Raw genomic sequence first — 19984 nt, 5'->3', positions numbered from 1 at the left:
GCCAGATCTCACTATTGTAATGTCCAAATTCAATTTAAAGAGGAGGAGAACTCAACCCAAAGACTGAAGCTGTCTGAGTTTCTTTATTTATAGTTTCCTTGGTTTCAGTCTTATCTTCCTGCTACAGATGGAGGATCTTCATTTGAGCCAGTTTTCTACAGCAGGAAAATAATCCCACAGCAACAGGAAATGTGAATTATAGGGTGGATTATTATTAATGGACATTTTTGAAGAGGTTGATACATCATTCATAAGGATAAATCAAGTCTGAAATTGTTAAAGGGAAATTACAAACTTCAGAAGCCTTTTTAAACCTCAAATAAACTAGACGTTTTACATTTCCTGCGTTGCAGGAAAGCTCTCCTGCAACATGGCGATCAAATTAAAATGTATGGGTGATCGCTTGTAGAGAGAGAATAATAACTTCTGTAAAGCATCTATCAGTTCCTACTTCATACTGAACTGAAAAAGAGGCATGACAAGATCAGTGACTCTCATCACTTCCTGTATGGGCTAGCTCAACATCCTTCCTTAATTTAACCAAGCCTTAAGAGTGAGTTACTATCGGGTGTTGAGACACAGCTAGAGACACAGATAGAGATGGCTGAGACACAGATAGTCATGGATGAGACACAGATAGTCTTGGATGAGACACAGGAGGACATGGCTGAGACACAGATAGTCATGACTGAGACACAGATAGTCATGACTGAGACACAGATAGTCTTGGATGAAACACAGGAAGACATGGCTGAGACACAGCTAGAGACACAGATAGAGATGGCTGAGACACAGATAGTCATGACTGAGACACAGATAGTCATGGAGGAGACACAGAAAGAGATGGATGACACCCCGAAAGACATGGTTGAGACACAGATAGTCTTGGACGAGACACCAAAAGACATGGATGAGACACAGAAAGAGATGGATGACACCCCGAAAGACATGGTTGAGACACAGATAGTCTTGGACGAGACACCAAAAGACATGGATGAGACACAGAAAGAGATAGATGAGACACCGAAAGAGATGGATGAGACACCGAAAGAGATGGATGAGACACGTACTTCTTCCTTGTTTGTCACTGAAGGAGACAGGTAAACATTTCAAAGCACACTGAGGGAATCTTGTGGATTGATGAGATGAGACCTGTCCAAAGTAGTTCATAACTACAGCAGTGGAGATATTAGAAGGTGTTACATTTATAATGCAGTTTGATCATAGTGAGAGACGGAGCAGCTTCCTCCAACCTGTCCTCTAACTTTGGACTTTACTTTCATCCTCTCCTCTCCTCTCCTCTCCTCTCCTCTCCTCTCCTCTCCTCTAGTCGTAGTGGCAGCTTGGGAGGGCAGAGACAGGAGGAGGTGGATGGAGAGGTTCCCGGGGGGCAGCTGGAGACAGAGAAGACACCAGGCCAGGGACAGGGCACCCTGGAACAGCTGAGACAGAGACAGCAGGAGGACCAGGAGGAGATGGAGGAGCTGAACCGCAGGAGAGAGGAGAAACGCAGAGCCAGGGAGGAGGAGGAGCACCAGAGAGAGAAAGAGGAGCAGCACAGACAGGAGCAGGAGGAGGTGAGACCTGGGTCCGTTATAATGAATGAACAGGGGGGGTCAGATCCTAGACCAGCACTCCTACTCTGAGACTGGTATGTACACTATCTGTGTGTGTGTATATGCATGTCGCTGCATGTTGGTAACACTTCCTATGAACACCCTCTTCATAATGCATTGTTAGCACTTTTCTAACACCTTGTGAGCTCTGACATAATGCGTTATAATGCATTATAATGCACAACATGCACGACAGAGGTCAGTTCAGGCTCATGTACAGTGGGGCAAAAAATGATTTAGTCAGCCACCAATTGTGCAAGTTCTCCCACTTAAAAAGATGAGAGAGGCCTGTAATTTTCATCATAGGCACACTTCAACTAGGACAGACAAAATGAGAAAAAAAATCCAGAAAATCACATTGTAGGATTTTTAATGAATTTATTTGCATATTATGGTGGAAAATAAGTATTTGGTCAATAACAAAAGTTTATCTCAATACTTTGTTATATCAAATCAAATCAAATCAAATTTATTTATATAGCCCTTCGTACATCAGCTGATATCTCAAAGTGCTGTACAGAAACCCAGCCTAAAACCCCAAACAGCAAGCAATGCAGGTGTAGAAGCACGGTGGCTAGGAAAAACTCCCTAGAAAGGCCAAAACCTAGGAAGAAACCTAACCTATATACCCTTTGTTGGCAATGACAGAGGTCAAACATTTTCTGTAAGTCTTCACAAGGTTTTCACACACTGTTGCTGGTATTTTGGACCATTCCTCCATGCAGATCTCCTCCAGAGCAGTGATGTTCTGGGGCTGTTGCTGGGCAACACGGACTTTCAACTCCCTCCAAAAATGTTCTATGGGGTTGAGATCTGGAGACTGGCTAGGCCACTCCAGGACCTTGAAATGCTTCTTACGAAGCCACTCCCTCATTGCCGGCGGTGTGTTTGGGATCATTGTCATGCTGAAAGACCCAGCCACGTTTCATCTTCAATGCCCTTGCTGATAGAAGGAGGTTTTCACTCAAAATCTCACGATACATGGCCCACGATACATTTTGGTTTCATCTGACCATATGACATTCTCCCAATCTTCTTCTGGATCACCCAAATGCTCTCTAGCAAACTTCAGACGGGCCTGGACATGTACTGGCTTAAGCAGGGGGACACGTCTGACACTGCAGGATTTGAGTCCCTGGCGGCGTAGTGTGTTACTGATGGTAGGCTTTGTTACTTTGGTCCCAGCTCTCTGCAGGTCATTCACTAGGTCCCCCTGTGTAGTTCTGGGAAATTTGCTCACCGTTCTTGTGATCATTTGACCCCACGGGGTAAGATCTTGCGTGGAGCCCCAGATCGAGGGAGATTATCAGTGGTCTTGTATGTCTTCCATTTCCTAATAATTGCTCCCACAGTTGATTTCTTCAAACCAAGCTGCTTACCTATTAAAGATTCAGTCTTCCCAGGTCTACAATTTTGTTTCTGGTGTCCTTTGACAGCTCTTTGGTCTTGGCCATAGTGGAGTTTGGAGTGTGACTGTTTGAGGTTGTGGACAGGTGTCTTTTATACTGATAACAAGTTCAAACAGGTGCCATTAATACAGGTAACGAGTGGAGGACAGAGGAGCCTCTTAAGAAGAAGTTACAGGTGACCAAATACTTATTTTCCACCATAATTTGCAAATAAATTCATCAAAAATCCTACAATGTGATTTTCTGGATTTTTTGTCTCGTTTTGTCTGTCATAGTTGAAGTGTACCTATGATGAAAATTACAGGCCTCTCTCATCTTTTTAAGTGGGAGAACCTGCACAATTGGTGGCTGACTAAATACTTTTTTACCCCACTGTATGTGTATGTGTGTTGTTCTGATGTAGTTTCTCTGTCTGCAGGAGGAGAGGAAGAGGGGTGTGTTCTAATGTAGTTTCTCTGTCTGCAGGAGGAGAGGAAGAGGGGTGTGTTCTGATGTAGTTTCTCCGTCTGCAGGAGGAGAGGAAGAGGGGTGTGTTCTAATGTAGTTTCTCTGTCTACAGGAGGAGAGGAAGAGGGGTGTGTTGTTCTGATGTAGTTTCTTCGTCTACAGGAGGAGAAGAAGAGGGGTGTGTTCTAATGTAATTTCTCTGTCTGCAGGAGGAGAAGAAGAGGGGTGTGCTGTTCTAATGTAATTTCTCCGTCTGCAGGAGGAGAGGAAGAGGGGTGTGTTGTTCTAATGTAATTTCTCCGTCTGCAGGAGGAGAAGAAGAGGGGTGTGCTGTTCTAATGTAATTTCTCCGTCTGCAGGAGGAGAGGAAGAGGGGTGTGTTGTTCTAATGTAATTTCTCCGTCTACAGGAGGAGAGGAAGAGGGTGAAAGACGGGATAGAGAGTAGGAGGATGGCGGCTTCAGAGAGAAGGATGAAGAACCTCAGTATTTCCAGCATTGAGGGAGACGAGTCCTTCAGCCCCTTCAGTCCCATGAGCCCCACCTTCAAGGTACTACTGATGTCCCGGTATCTATCTATCAATCTATCAATCAATCAAATCAATCACATAACTTCAAGATACTTCTGATGTCCTGGTATCTATCAATCAATCAATCACGTAACTTCAAGGTACTACTGTTGTCCCGGTATCTATCAATCTATCTATCTATCTATCTATCTATCTATCTATCTATCTATCTATCTATCTATCTATCTATCTATCTATCTATCTATCTATCTATCTATCTATCTATCTATCTATCTATCTATCTATCTATCTATCAATGGTACTACTGATGTCCTGGTATCTATCAATCAATCAATCACGTAACTTCAAGGTACTACTGTTGTCCCGGTATCTATCAATCTATCTATCTATCTATCTATCTATCTATCTATCTATCTATCTATCTATCTATCTATCTATCTATCTATCTATCTATCTATCTATCTATCTATCTATCTATCTATCTATCTATCAATGGTACTACTGATGTCCTGGTATCTATCAATCAATCAATCAATCACATAACTTCAAGATACTTCTGATGTCCCGGTATCTATCAATCAATTAATCAATCAATCACATAACTTCAAGGTACTACTGATGTCCCGGTATCTATCAATCAATCAATCAATCAATGAACCAATCAATCAACCAATCAATCAATCAATCAATCACATAAGTTCAAGATACTTCTGATATCCCATATAATTTACCACCATACACATCACCTTGTCATTCACCTATCACCTAACCACATGCCCACAGTTGTAGAGAAAATTATTTTTATCAGAACCAGAAAGGATTCAATGGATTTCTTCATATACAGGATGTAGGAAACATCATAGGATGTATTTCACAGCATATTTGTCCCCTTTCTGTTAACTCTGCCATGTCGACTCACACGGTATTACACAGTGCTTGATGTAGCATGTCTGCCACTGTGTTCTGTTTCCATGCTTCATGCCGTCCTACCAGAAACTCCTCCTTCTGTTTTACCCAGTAAGTTGTCGACTGTCTGTAAGTGCAGTGTGTGGATGGATATAACTGTGTTGGCTCTGTGATGTGAAGTGAGAGTCCTGTATGGTCTGTGGTGGTATGACAGGTAACACGAGTCTCTACTTAGAGTCTGATGTCAGTATGACTATTCACACTGGCTTCCTTTGGGTTCCGTTTCTTGACTTGTTTTCAACACTCCCTTCTCAGACAGAAATGAACCGTGACAGATTTGAAAACAAACCTTCTAGTCTGAAGACACTTTTTTTTTTTTACTAACTACTAAATGTAAAATACTTTCAAAATCAACTCTTTGATGAGCAAAACAGTTTGTTTTCTCAATCTTATCGTAGAAACACAAAAGACAATGTTGACTACAGGATCACTTCTCTACATTTTTCTTCTCTCACTTGGTGTCATCACACCCCCACACCGCCTCTCCACCTCTTGCATGTCATGTTGACACATCATCCTATATTTCCTCACCTTGATGTTTTTTTAACAAGTGTGAAGAAATGCTTTTCACACTTCCTGTGTTGAAAGCATTTAGAGAGTTTTAGGCTGAGAGTTTTAGGCTGTGTTCTAACGTCCATTCTAGTCTACCTCTTAGAATCCACGCCCCCAATACTCTGCTTTATTCTAAGAACTATGTTACTATGGATACTGGAACAGAGCCTTTGTGTACCTTCCAAATGGAACCCTATTCCCTTTATAGTACACTACCGTTGATCAGGACCCATAGGGTTCCAGAATAGGGTTCCATTGGGGACATAGATGTTGTGTTGTGCTCTGTGTGTAGCTGCATGTGGTCAGCTTTCCTTAAACACTCCAACACTTCACGGACCGGCATGGGTTAATTCATGTCTTCATGGGTAAATTCATGTCTTCATGGGTTAATTCATGTCTTCATGGGTAAATTCATGTCTTCATGGGTTAATTCATGTCTTCATGGGTAAATTCATGTCTTTATGGGAAAGCACCCAACTTTCTTTTTTGGCTCACAGCTAAATAGGATGTAACAGACGTTTGCATTGCTCAATAGCAACCTTGCTAATGTGCCAACTGTTGAGTCATAACCAATGAAGTGACTCACTCAATCCAATGTTTTCTGTGCTTCTGTTAAACCAGTAAAACACTAGTAATACTCCTATTACAAGTAGGAGTGGAGCTGTGGTCTAAAACACTGCATCTCAGTGCTTGAGGCGTCACTACAGACACCCTGGTTTGATTCCAGGCTGTATCACAACAGGTCATGATTGGGAGTCCCACAGGGCGGCGCACAATTGGCCCAGCGTCGTCCAAGTTTGGCCGGTGTAGGCCGTCATTGTAAATAAGAATTTATTCTTAACTGACTTGCTTAGTTAAATAAAGGTTCAGTGATTTTTTTTTACAAACAAATATATTTTCCTCTAAAATCAATCGGAAAAAACACAAAGATTATTAGCCAAACTACTAGGAAAATAAACCTTTTCGACCGTTGAAAAGTGTTCCTCTCACTGTACGTATCTATCAGATGAATGACCTTATATATTATCGTGTTTCTTGGCACGTCGTTAGCAGTGTAAAAGTCATCTGAAAGAAACTGTCTGCGGCAGTGGCGTTGGCTCGTGTCTTTCCTGTCATCAATGTGCTTCCCTGTGATGTGTGTCCTTCCAGAATGACACCGAGGAGAGGATGACGTCTGAGAATACCTGCACGGTGAGTTTCACCTTGGAGACCCAGGGTTCCAGAGGACAAACGTGTTTCAGAACATTTAATCCAAATCAAAACTATTCTGTTGTTGTTTTAGATTCTGTCCCCCCCCCACGTGTTAGATTCTGTCCCCCCCCCGTGTTAGATTAAACCCCCCCGTGTTAGATTCTGTCCCCCCGTGTTAGATTAAACCCCCCCCCCCCCCGTGTTAGATTGAGTCCCCCCCCCCTGTTAGATTCTGTTCCCTGTTTGCTTTTATAACTAAAACGAAAGGAAATATTTCTAATAAATGTCAAGGAATCATCAGCATGATATTTGTTGTTGTATACGATGCATTACAACAGAGATCCGGTTCGATTTTTACTTTAAATGTAATACAAAAGTGAATCTGAATCTGAAGGGGGGGAAACATAATATAACAGAACACAGAATGATTCTGTTCTGGAACGTTGACCCCATGCAGGGGTCATTCCAGGTTAAAGGTCACCACGGGGTTAACTGTGACACAAAGGTTTCCCTTCTGTTGTGTTCCGTGTGATCGTAACGTGACACCACTTGTCAGCTGTCTGTCATTTTTTTTTTATGTCATTCTGCGCTTCATACAAACTCAGCTCTTGTTTCTAGCCTGGTCCCAGATCTGTTGGTGCTGTCTTGCCAAATATAGACATTGTCATGCATCAATGACCATATGGGTTGGCAAGACAATCCAAACAGATCCGCGACCAAGCGTTCCTGTTTCACCTTCCCTCCAAAGACCTTCTGAGCCATTGTTGCTACATCATCAACAGGAAGGTGTCCTTATTATGAGCCATGCTGATGGATAATATGTTGACAACTTCAAGGGGAAGATTGTTCCTTTCAACTTACTGTGTGGCCCCTACATACACCTTTAACAGGTCATGACAGTATTATACACCTATAACAGGTCATGACAGTACTATACACCTTTACCAGGTCATGACAGTATTATACACCTTTACCAGGTCATGACAGTATTATACACCTATAACAGGTCATGACAGTATTATACACCTATAACAGGTCATGACAGTATTATACACCTATAACAGGTCATGACAGTATTATACACCTATAACAGGTCATGACAGTACTATACACCTTTAACAGGTCATGACAGTATTATATACCTTTATCAGGTCATGACAGTATTATATACCTTTAACAGGTCATGACAGTATTATATACCTTTATCAGGTCATGACAGTATTATACACCTTTAACAGGTCATGACAGTACAATACACCTTTAACAGGTCATGACAGTACCTTTACCAAGTCATGACAGTATTATACACCTATAACAGGTCATGACAGTACTATACACCTTTACCAAGTCATGACAGTATTATACACCTATAACAGGTCATGACAGTACTATACACCTTTACCAAGTCATGACAGTATTATACACCTATAACAGGTCATGACAGTACTATACACCTTTAACAGGTCATGACAGTATTATATACCTTTATCAGGTCATGACAGTATTATATACCTTTAACAGGTCATGACAGTATTATATACCTTTATCAGGTCATGACAGTATTATATACCTTTAACAGGTCATGACAGTATTATACACCTTTACCAGGTCATGACAGTATTATACACCTATAACAGGTCATGACAGTATTATACACCTATAACAGGTCATGACAGTATTATACACCTTTAACAGGTCATGACAGTATTATATACCTTTACCAGGTCATGACAGTATTATACACCTATAACAGGTCATGACAGTACCTTTACCAGGTCATGACAGTATTATACACCTATAACAGGTCATGACAGTACCTTTACCAGGTCATGACAGTATTATACACCTATAACAGGTCATGACAGTACTATACACCTTTAACAGGTCATGACAGTATTATATACCTTTATCAGGTCATGACAGTATTATACACATTTAACAGGTCATGGCAGTATTATATACCTTTATCAGGTCATGACAGTATTATACACCTTTACCAGGTTATGACAGTATTATACACCTATAACAGGTCATGACAGTATTATACACCTTTAACAGGTCATGACAGTACTATACACCTATATCAGGTCATGACAGTACCTTTACCAGGTCATGACAGTACCTTTAACAGGTCATGACAGTACTATACACCTTTACCAGGTCATGACATTACCTTTACCAGGTCATGACAGTATTATACACCTTTATCAGGTCATGCCAGTATTATACACCTTTATCAGGTCATGACAGTATTATACACCTTTAACAGGTCATGACAGTATTATACACCTTTACCAGGTCATGACAGTACCTTTACCAGGTCATGACAGTACTATACACCTTTATCAGGTCATGCCAGTATTATACACCTTTATCAAGTCATGACAGTACCTTTAACAGGTCATGACAGTATTATACACCTTTATCAAGTCATGACAGTACCTTTAACAGGTCATGACAGTATTATACACCTTTAACAGGTCATGACAGTACCTTTATCAGGTCATGACATTACCTTTATCAGGTCATGCCAGTATTATACACCTTTATCAGGTCATGACAGTATTATACACCTTTAACAGGTCATGACAGTATTATACACCTTTACCAGGTCATGACAGTACCTTTACCAGGTCATGACAGTACTATACACCTTTATCAGGTCATGCCAGTATTATACACCTTTATCAAGTCATGACAGTACCTTTAACAGGTCATGACAGTATTATACACCTTTATCAAGTCATGACAGTACCTTTAACAGGTCATGACAGTATTATACACCTTTAACAGGTCATGACAGTACCTTTATCAGGTCATGACATTACCTTTATCAGGTCATGACAGTATTATATACCTTTAACAGGTCATGACAGTATTATACAACTTTATCTGATCATGCCAGTATTATACACCTTTAACAGGTCATGACAGTACCTTTATCAGGTCATGACAGTACCTTTACCAGGTCATGACAGTATTATACACCTTTATCAGGTCATGACAGTACCTTTATCAGGTCATGACAGTACCTTTATCAGGTCATGACAGTATTATATACCTTTAACAGGTCATGACAGTATTATACACCTTTATCAGGTCATGACAGTACCTTTATCAGGTCATGACAGTATTACATACCTTTATCAGGTCATGACAGTACCTTTATCAGGTCATGACAGTATTATATACCTTTAACAGGTCATGACAGTATTATATACCTTTAACAGGTCATGACAGTACCTTTATCAGGTCATGACAGTATTATATACCTTTACCAGGTCATGACAGTATTATACACCTTTAACAGGTCATGACAGTATTATACACCTTTATCAGGTCATGACAGTACCTTTACCAGGTCATGACAGTATTATATACCTTTATCAGGTCATGACAGTACCTTTACCAGGTCATGACAGTATTATATACCTTTAACAGGTCATGCCAGTATTATACACCTTTATCAGGTCATGACAGTACCTTTATCAGGTCATGACAGCACCTTTAACAGGTCATGACAGTATTATACACCTTTATCAGGTCATGACAGCACCTTTACCAGGTCATGACAGCACCTTTATCAGGTCATGACAGTATTATACACCTTTATCAGTTCATGACAGCACCTTTAACAGGTCATGACAGTATTATACACCTTTATCAGGTCATGACAGTATTATATACCTTTATCAGGTCATGACAGTACCTTTATCAGGTCATGACAGTACCTTTATCAGGTCATGACAGTATTATACACCTTTAACAGGTCATGACAGTATTATACACCTTTATCAGGTCATGACAGTATTATATACCTTTAACAGGTCATGACAGTATTATACACCTTTATCAGGTCATGACAGTATTATACACCTTTAACAGGTCATGACAGTATTATACACCTTTAACAGGTCATGACAGTGTTATACACCTTTAACAGGTCATGACAGTACCTTTATCAGGTCATGCCAGTATTATACACTTTTATCAGGTCATGACAGTATTATACACCTTTACCAGGTCATGACAGTACCTTTATCAGGTCATGACAGTATTATACACTTTTATCAGGTCATAACAGTATAAACCACAAATGCTTTAACGAGAAGGAATTCTTTGGATGGAATACTCTCTATTGATAATGTAAGGTTACCGTAGATTGATAATGTAGGGCTACTGTAGATTGATAATGTAGGGTTACTGTAGATCGATAATGTAGGGCTACTGTTGATAAATAACGTAGGGCTACTGTAGATTGATAATGTAGGGTTACTGTAGATTGATAATGTATGGTTACTGTAGATCGATAATGTAGGGCTACTGTTGATAAATAACGTAGGGCTACTGTAGATTGATAATGTAGGGTTACTGTAGATTGATAATGTAAGGTTACTGTAGATCGATAATGTAGGGCTACTGTTGATAAATAACGTAGGGCTACTGTAGATTGATAATGTAGGGCTACTGTAGATTGATAATGTAGGGCTACTGTAGATTGATAAGGTAGGGCTACTGTAGATTGATAATGTAAGGTTACTGTAGATCGATAATGTAGGGCGACTGTTGATAAATAACGTAGGGCTACTGTAGATTGATAATGTAGGGCTACAGTAGATTGATAATGTAGGGCTACTGTAGATTGATAATGTAGGGCTACTGTAGATAAATAATGTAGGGCTACTGTAGATTGAAGTTGTTAGCTGTTATTCTAGGTAGCTTCAGATATATTATCTCCCAATACAAACCCGGTGTCCTTGTTCCCTTCCTCAGATCAACGAGAGGACTGAGTCTCTGAACCGCTCTCTGCAGAAAAGGTGAGTGAAAATATCTGAAGTGAAATAACTAAGTACTTGCTCTGGCGGGAAAAAAAACAGATAGCGAAGTAGAGAAATCGAAAAGCAGGGATTTTGCAGGCGCTCTCTCTCTCTCTCTCTCTCTCTGTCTCTCTCTCTGTCTGTCTGTCTGTCTGTCTGTCTCTCTCTCTCTCTCTCTCTATGTGTCTCTCTCTCTCTCTCTCTCTCTCTCTCTCTCTCTCTCTCTCTGTCTCTCTCTCTCTCTCTCTCTCTCTCTGTGTCTCTCTCTCTCTCGCTCTCTCTCTCTCTCTCTCTCTCTCTCTCTCTCTCTCTCTGTCTCTGTCTCTCTCTTTCTCTCTGTCTCTGTCTCTGTCTCTGTCTCTGTCTCTGTCTCTGTCTCTGTCTCTCTCTCTCTCTCTCACTCTCTCTTTGTCAGTGATGATTTATGTGTACTAAGTCAAACCAGATGTGTTTTCTTTGGTGGCTGTTGGTAAGATAGATGGGCGATATGCTTACAGAGGAGCCTCGCACTGAGATAGATTAGTTATCTGATCCTATAGCAGCCGTGTGGTGGAATACATTAGACATCTGATCCTATAGCAGCCGTGTGGTTAGATAGATACACTCTAACACTCGTATAGCCGGTGCAACAGGTATGCTCCTCATGGTGAGATAGAGATAGTATGGTGAGGGACAGCATTAGCTATGAGTCTCAGGGCCTTAAGACAGAGAATGGTGAGAGAGAGGGGAATTAGCTAGGAGTCTGAGGGCCTTATTAAGACAGAGAATAGTGAGAGAGAGGGGAATTAGCTAGGAGTATGAGGGCCTTATTAAGACAGAGAATAGTGAGAGAGAGGGGAATTAGCTAGGAGTCTGAGGGCCTTAAGACAGAGAATGGTGAGGGAGAGAGGAATTAGCTAGGAGTCTAAGGGCCTTAAGACAGAGAATGGTGAGGGAGAGAGGAATTAGCTAGGAGTCTGAGGGCCTTAAGACAGAGAATGGTGAGGGAGAGAGGAATTAGCTAGGAGTCTGAGGGCCTTAAGACAGAGAATGTTGAGGGAGAGAGGAATTAGCTAGGAGTCTGAGAGCCTTAAGACAGAGAATGGTGAGGGAGAGAGGAATTAGCTAGGAGTCTGAGGGCCTTAAGACAGAGAATGTTGAGGGAGAGAGGAATTAGCTAGGAGTCTGAGAGCCTTAAGACAGAGAATGGTGAGGGAGAGAGGAATTAGCTAGGAGTCTGAGGGCCTTAAGACAGAGAATGTTGAGGGATAGCATTAACTAGGAGTCTGAGGGCCTTAAGAGATGAAGTCATCAGGTGAGCCGGTGTTTTATTGCCTCTCTGTTTCCCATCTGTCAGAGGACACACACACACACACACATACATACATAAACATGCACGCAGGCACACACACTCACGCACACACACACTTGTAAGAGGAAACATTGCGTGAGGATAATAGCCCCTTTCATAAAATGTGAACATGATGGAACTCATCATCAGAGAGTCAATGACATCATCGTAACTAATGGTAACCCAAACACCCTCGACACAAAGCATCTGTCTGCGTTGGTGGAAGTCACTGCTAATAAAGTTTAAAGTTTTCCGGTGTCACATTTATCTGGCCTAAATCAGAGGGACAGGAAGATATTATATTAAAGCAGATGGAAGACATCACTGTTTAGAGGATCTCTGATATAGTCTATAGATATTATATTAAAGCAGATGGAAGAGATCATTGTTTAGAGGATCTCTGATATAGTCTATAGATATTATAATAAAGCAGATCACTGTTTAGAGGATCTCTGATATAGTCTATAGATATTATATTAAAGCAGATCACTGTTTAGAGGATCTCTGATATAGTCTATAGATATTATATTAAAGCAGATCACTGTTTAGAGGATCTCTGATATAGTCTATAGATATTATATTAGAGCAGGTGGAAGACATCACTGTTTAGAGGATCTCTGATAAAGTCTATAGATATTATATGAAAGCAGATGGAAGAGATCACTGTTTAGAGGATAGTCTGTGTTGATATGTGGTCTAGTCTGTTAGACATCCTAAGAGACTAGAGGCGTCCTGCTCCTCTGGCTGGGCAGTGAGCTCCTGGTGAGACTAGAGACGTCCTGCTCCTCTGGCTGGGCAGTGAGCTCCTGGTGAGACTAGAGACGTCCTGCTCCTCTGGCTGGGCAGTGAGCTCCTGGTGAGACTAGAGACGTCCTGCTTTTCTGGCTGGGCAGTGAGCTCCTGGTGAGACTAGAGACGTCCTGCTTTTCTGGCTGGGCAGTGAGCTCCTGGTCAGATGTCCTGCTCCTCTGGCTGGGCAGTGAGCTCCTGGTGAGACTAAAGATGTCCTGCTCCTCTGGCTGGGCAGTGAGCTCCTGATGAGACTAGAGACATCCTGCTCCTTGGGTTGGGCAGTGAGCTACTGGTGAGACTAGAGACGTCCTGCTTTTCTGGCTGGGCAGTGAGCTCCTGGTGAGACTAAAGATGTCCTGCTCCTCTGGCTGGGCAGTGAGCTCCTGTTGAGACTAGAGATGTCCTGCTCCTCTGTCTGGGCAGTGAGCTCCTGTGCTGTAGCAAATGTAAATGGAGCTGGTTGGGTTAAACCACACATGCCTGAAGCAAGAGTAATGCTTGTGGCGTGCAGGAGGCCTGGGGTCAGACAAGTGTTGAAACGGTTTCAGGTTGACTTGAAAGAAGAGCATAGGGAGTATAACTACTATCACTTTATTTAGACTATGACACACAGGAATCCTTCGCCATACCCAAAATAGCCATCAAAGGACTGTGGATTCATTAGATGTCTTAAGAATGAGCTATACCTTTACTTAGCAATGAAACATACCACCCTAACCCTACCTCAGAGTACTATCAACCCTAACCCTACCTCAGAGTACTATCAACCCTAACCCTACCTCAGAGTACTATCAACCCTAACCCTGCCTCAGAGTACTATCAACCCTAACCCTACCTCAGAGTACTATCAACCCTAACCCTACCTCAGAGTACTATCAACCCTAACCCTACCTCAGAGTACTATCAACCCTAACCCTAACCCTACCTCAGAGTACTATCAACCCTAACCCTACCTCAGAGTACTATCAACCCTAACCCTACCTCAGAGTACTATCAACCCTAACCCTACCCCAGAGTACTATCAACCCTAACCCTAACCCTACCTCAGAGTACTATCAACCCTAACCCTACCTCAGAGTACTATCAACCCTAACCCTACCTCAGAGTACTATCAACCCTAACCCTAACCCTACCTCAGAGTACTATCAACCCTAACCCTACCTCAGAGTACTATCAACCCTAACCCTACCTCAGAGTACTATCAACCCTAACCCTAACCCTACCTCAGAGTACTATCAACCCTAACCCTACCTCAGAGTACTATCAACCCTAACCCTACCTCAGAGTACTATCAACCCTAACCCTAACCCTACCTCAGAGTACTATCAACCCTAACCCTACCTCAGAGTACTATCAACCCTAACCCTACCTCAGGGTACTATCAACCCTAACCCTACCTCAGAGTACTATCAACCCTAACCTCTACCTCAGAGTACTATCAACCCTAACCCTACCTCAGAGTACTATCAACCCTAACCCTACCTCAGAGTACTATCAACCCTAACCCTACCTCAGAGTACTATCAACCCTAACCCTAACCCTACCTCAGAGTACTATCAACCCTAACCCTACCTCAGAGTACTATCAACCCTAACCCTACCCCAGAGTACTATCAACCCTAACCCTAACCCTACCTCAGAGTACTATCAACCCTAACCCTACCTCAGAGTACTATCAACCCTAACCCTACCTCAGAGTACTATCAACCCTAACCCTAACCCTACCTCAGAGTACAATCAACCCTAACCCTACCTCAGAGTACTATCAACCCTAACCCTGCCTCAGAGTACTATCAACCCTAACCCTACCTCAGAGTACTATCAACCCTAACCCTACCTCAGAGTACTATCAACCCTAACCCTACCTCAGAGTACTATCAACCCTAACCCTACCTCAGAGTACTATCAACCCTAACCCTAACCCTACCTCAGAGTACTATCAACCCTAACCCTACCTCAGAGTACTATCAACCCTAACCCTACCCCAGAGTACTATCAACCCTAACCCTAACCCTACCTCAGAGTACTATCAACCCTAACCCTACCTCAGAGTACTATCAACCCTAACCCTACCTCAGAGTACTATCAACCCTAACCCTAACCCTACCTCAGAGTACTATCAACCCTAACCCTACCTCAGAGTACTATCAACCCTAACCCTACCTCAGAGTACTATCAACCCTAACCCTACCTCAGAGTACTATCAACCCTAACCCTACCTCAGAGTACTATAAACCCTAACCCTAACCCTACCTCAGAGTACTATCAACCCTAACCCTACCTCAGAGTACTATCAACCCTAACCCTACCTCAGAGTACTATCAACCCTAACCCTACCTCAGGGTACTATCAACCCTAACCCTACCTCAGAGTACTATCAACCCTAACCTCTACCTCAGAGTACTATCAACCCTAACCCTACCTCAGAGTACTATCAACCCTAACCCTAACCCTACCTCAGAGTACTATCAACCCTAACCCTACCTCAGAGTACTATCAACCCTAACCCTAACCCTACCTCAGAGTACTATCAACCCTAACCCTACCTCAGAGTACTATCAACCCTAACCTCTACCTCAGAGTACTATCAACCCTAACCCTACCTCAGAGTACTATCAACCCTAACCCTAACCCTACCTCAGAGTACTATCAACCCTAACCCTACCTCAGAGTACTATCAACCCTAACCCTAACCCTACCTCAGAGTACTATCAACCCTAACCCTACCTCAGAGTACTATCAACCCTAACCTCTACCTCAGAGTACTATCAACCCTAACCCTAACCCTAACCCTACCTCAGAGTACTATCAACCCTAACCTCTACCTCAGAGTACTATCAACCCTAACCCTACCTCAGAGTACTATCAACCCTAACCTCTACCTCAGAGTACTATCAACCCTAACCCTACCTCAGAGTACTATCAACCCTAACCTCTACCTCAGAGTACTATCAACCCTAACCTCTACCTCAGAGTACTATCAACCCTAACCTCTACCTCAGAGTACTATCAACCCTAACCCTAACCCTACCTCAGAGTACTATCAACCCTAACCCTACCTCAGAGTACTATCAACCCTAACCCTACCTCAGAGTACTATCAACCCTAACCTCTACCTCAGAGGACTATGAAAAAATGATGTTCATGGAATATGTCTTGTTTTAAAACAGTAACAGCATCAAGAAGACCCAGCCTCCCATCCCCATCTCCAAGATCGACAACAGGCTGGAACAGTACACTCATGCCATAGAGGTATACTATGCTGTACTTTACAATACTGTACTATACCTTACCATGCTTTTCAATACTATACTATGCCTTACCATGCTTTTCAATACTATACCTTACTAAACGTTCCTATACTATACTATACCTTACCATGCTTTTCAATACTATACCTTACTAAACGTTCCTATACTATACTATACATTACCATGCTTTTCAATACTATACCTTACTAAACGTTCCTATACTATACTATACCTTACCATGCTTTTCAATACTATACCTTACTAAACTTTACAATATTATACTATACCTTACCATGCTTTTCAATACTATACCTTACTAAACTTTACAATACTATACTATACCTTACCATGCCGTTCAATACTATACTATACCTTACTAAACTTTACAAAACTGTACTATGCTTTAAAATACTATACTGTACTATGCTATACCTTACTATACTTTTTTATGCTTTACTATACTATACTGTACTATGCTATACCTTACTATACTTTATTATGCTTTAATATACTTTACTGTACTATGCTATACCGTACTATACTTTACAATACTTTACTATACTTGAATGTACTATACTATACATTACTATACTTTGGTATGCTTTACATTACTTTACTGTGTTTTACTGTAATATACTATAACGCACTGTAATATACTCCACTATACTGTACTATACTACACTACACTATGATGTGCTATGGTATACTACATTCTATTCTAACGTACTATACTATACTATAATATGATATACTATACTCTACTCTACTGTACCATACTATACTATACTGTACTGTGCCATACTATACTATAATATACTACTCTATACTGTACTATACTATACTGTGCTATACTGTACTGCACTATACTATACTATACTGTGCTATACTAGACCACACTGTACGCTACTATACTGTACTATGTAATACTATACTATACTATACTATACTGTACTATGTAATACTATACTATACTATACTGTACTATGTAATACTATACTATACTATACTGTACTATACTGTACTACTGTTTTCTCCAGTGCTCCAGTTCCTCCAACAGCTCACATTAGGAGTTCCCAGAGTTGGTTAACACTGTACTGTATTATACTAATCTACTGCCATCTTCCATCCTCTGAGTTTTCATCCCCTGTATGACCTACAACATTTAAAGCTACTCCTTTATTTAGTTTATCTTTAACCGTAACACAGGAGTGGCCAAGCCTGCCCCCGAACAGAGAGGAACCGGCTATGCAGGCTCTTTCTTTAGCCTTGTGTAACAACACAGTGTGACCAATTCAGTCCAGACAGTAAACGGGAGTTAACGGTCATGTCTCATGTGTCCAGACGTCCTCTATGGAAGCCAAGGCAGCCAGGCAGCAGGCTCTGACGGACCTGCCCAGCCCCACTGAGCCTGTGGCCTCCAAGAAGAATTTGTTTGAGGCCGGGGAAGCTTGGAGCCAGCCGCCCAGGGAAACACCTTCCAAGGTAGGGAAAGATTACACACGGACAAGCCATTGTCTTTGAGCAAGGGGTTCTGGATAGCCAAACGTATTCACTTGCTGATAAACAGAGACTCTGCATATTGCAACATGGCTCTTATTGATAACAGACCTCTGACCACTTTAGTAAACACTATCCAAGGTATGAAGGCATCGGTGGGCCTCTCCTCCATTTTTAGTGAACTCAATCATCAAATTACTCATAACACAAAAGTAGCATTTATACCTTACCTTATTAGGTTTATTTGACGGGGTAAAATGTGCAGTGTTCAACACTTCTGTCTAGGTGCCAGATTTGGCAAATTGGTTCATTTTCATCTGTAGTCAGTGACTTAATGGAAAATGCTTCTGCACCTTTTTAATGGGAAATAGGGTGGCATTCGTTATGTTAATGAGCGACTTCATCATGATTCATCATCTGTGTTTCTCAGGATACAGAGGGTCTGAATGTAGGCGTGGCCGACCTCATCCACCAATGGGTGAAAGGGAACCCAGACGGAAGCTGCAAAAGCCTCTCCAAGCCAGCAGTGAGTAACAACAGACACCTGTCTCTCCCAATTCTCTCAGAGCTACTCACAATTACTTAGTTCCGTCAGAGCTACTCACGTTGACTTAGGTACGTCAGAGCTACTCACAATGACTTAGTTACGTCAGAGCTACTCACAATGACTTAGTTACGTCAGAGCTACTCACGATGACTTAGTTACGTCAGAGCTACTCACAATGACTTAGTTACGTCAGAGCTACTCACGTTGACTTAGTTACGTCAGAGCTACTCACGTTGACTTAGTTACGTCAGAGCTACTCACAATGACTTAGTTACGTCAGAGCTACTCACCATGACTTAGTTATGTCAGAGCTACTCACGATGACTTAGTTACGTCAGAGCTACTCACATTGACTTAGTTACGTCAGAGCTACTCACAATGACTTAGTTACGTCAGAGCTACTCACGATGACTTAGTTACGTCAGAGCTACTCACCTTTACTTAGTTACGTCAGAGCTACTCATGTTGACTTAGTTACATCAGAGCTACTCACGTTGACTTAGTTACGTCAGAGCTACTCACGATGACTTAGTTACATCAGAGCTACTCACGTTGACTTAGTTACGTCAGAGTTACTCACGATGACTTAGTTACATCAGAGCTACTCACGATGACTTAGTTACGTCAGAGCTACTCACGTTGACTTAGTTACGTCAGAGCTACTACTCACGTTGACTTAGTTACGTCAGAGCTACTCACGTAGACTTAGTTATGTCAGAGCTACTCACATTGACTTAGTTACGTCAGAGCTACTCACGATGACTTAGTTACGTCAGAGCTACTCACGTTGACTTAGTTACGTCAGAGCTACTCACAATGACTTAGTTACGTCAGAGCTACTCACGATGACTTAGTTACGTCAGAGCTACTCACGTTGACTTAGTTACGTCAGAGCTACTCACGTTGACTAAGTTACATCAGAGCTACTCACGATGACTTAGTTACGTCAGAGCTACTCACGTTGACTTAGTTACGTCAGAGCTACTCACGTTGACTAAGTTACATCAGAGCTACTCACGTTGACTTAGTTACGTCAGAGCT

General features: G+C 41.8%; 1 protein-coding gene across 10 annotated transcripts in view; it reads left to right on the top strand.

Moving 5' to 3' along the window:
• Nucleotides 1–19984, top strand: part of LOC110516876 (uncharacterized) — a 69292-nt gene that overhangs the window by 32926 nt on the left and 16382 nt on the right. For 3 of the 10 annotated variants that reach the window (XM_090222088.1, XM_090222086.1, XM_090222091.1), the window contains exons 5-11: nt 1331–1577; nt 3882–4022; nt 6669–6710; nt 11484–11527; nt 16819–16900; nt 18241–18381; nt 18827–18922. In XM_090222088.1, coding sequence (XP_090078214.1) covers nt 1331–1577; nt 3882–4022; nt 6669–6710; nt 11484–11527; nt 16819–16900; nt 18241–18381; nt 18827–18922 — 793 coding nt within the window. Of the gene's footprint in view, nt 1–25; nt 1101–1330; nt 1578–3881; nt 4611–4705; nt 5376–6668; nt 6711–11483; nt 11528–16818; nt 16901–18240; nt 18382–18826; nt 18923–19984 lie in introns of those variants that run through there. The other 7 variants (XM_090222089.1, XM_090222087.1, XM_090222094.1 and 4 more) reach the window with 6 other exon arrangements.

This window comes from Oncorhynchus mykiss, chromosome 26, assembly GCF_057628025.1.
Source record: "Oncorhynchus mykiss isolate SJ-2025 chromosome 26, ASM5762802v1, whole genome shotgun sequence".
NCBI classification, from domain to species: Eukaryota; Metazoa; Chordata; class Actinopteri; order Salmoniformes; family Salmonidae; genus Oncorhynchus; species Oncorhynchus mykiss.
Note: the sequence above shows the minus strand (reverse complement) of the source record. Positions and strands in the feature narration are given on the sequence as shown.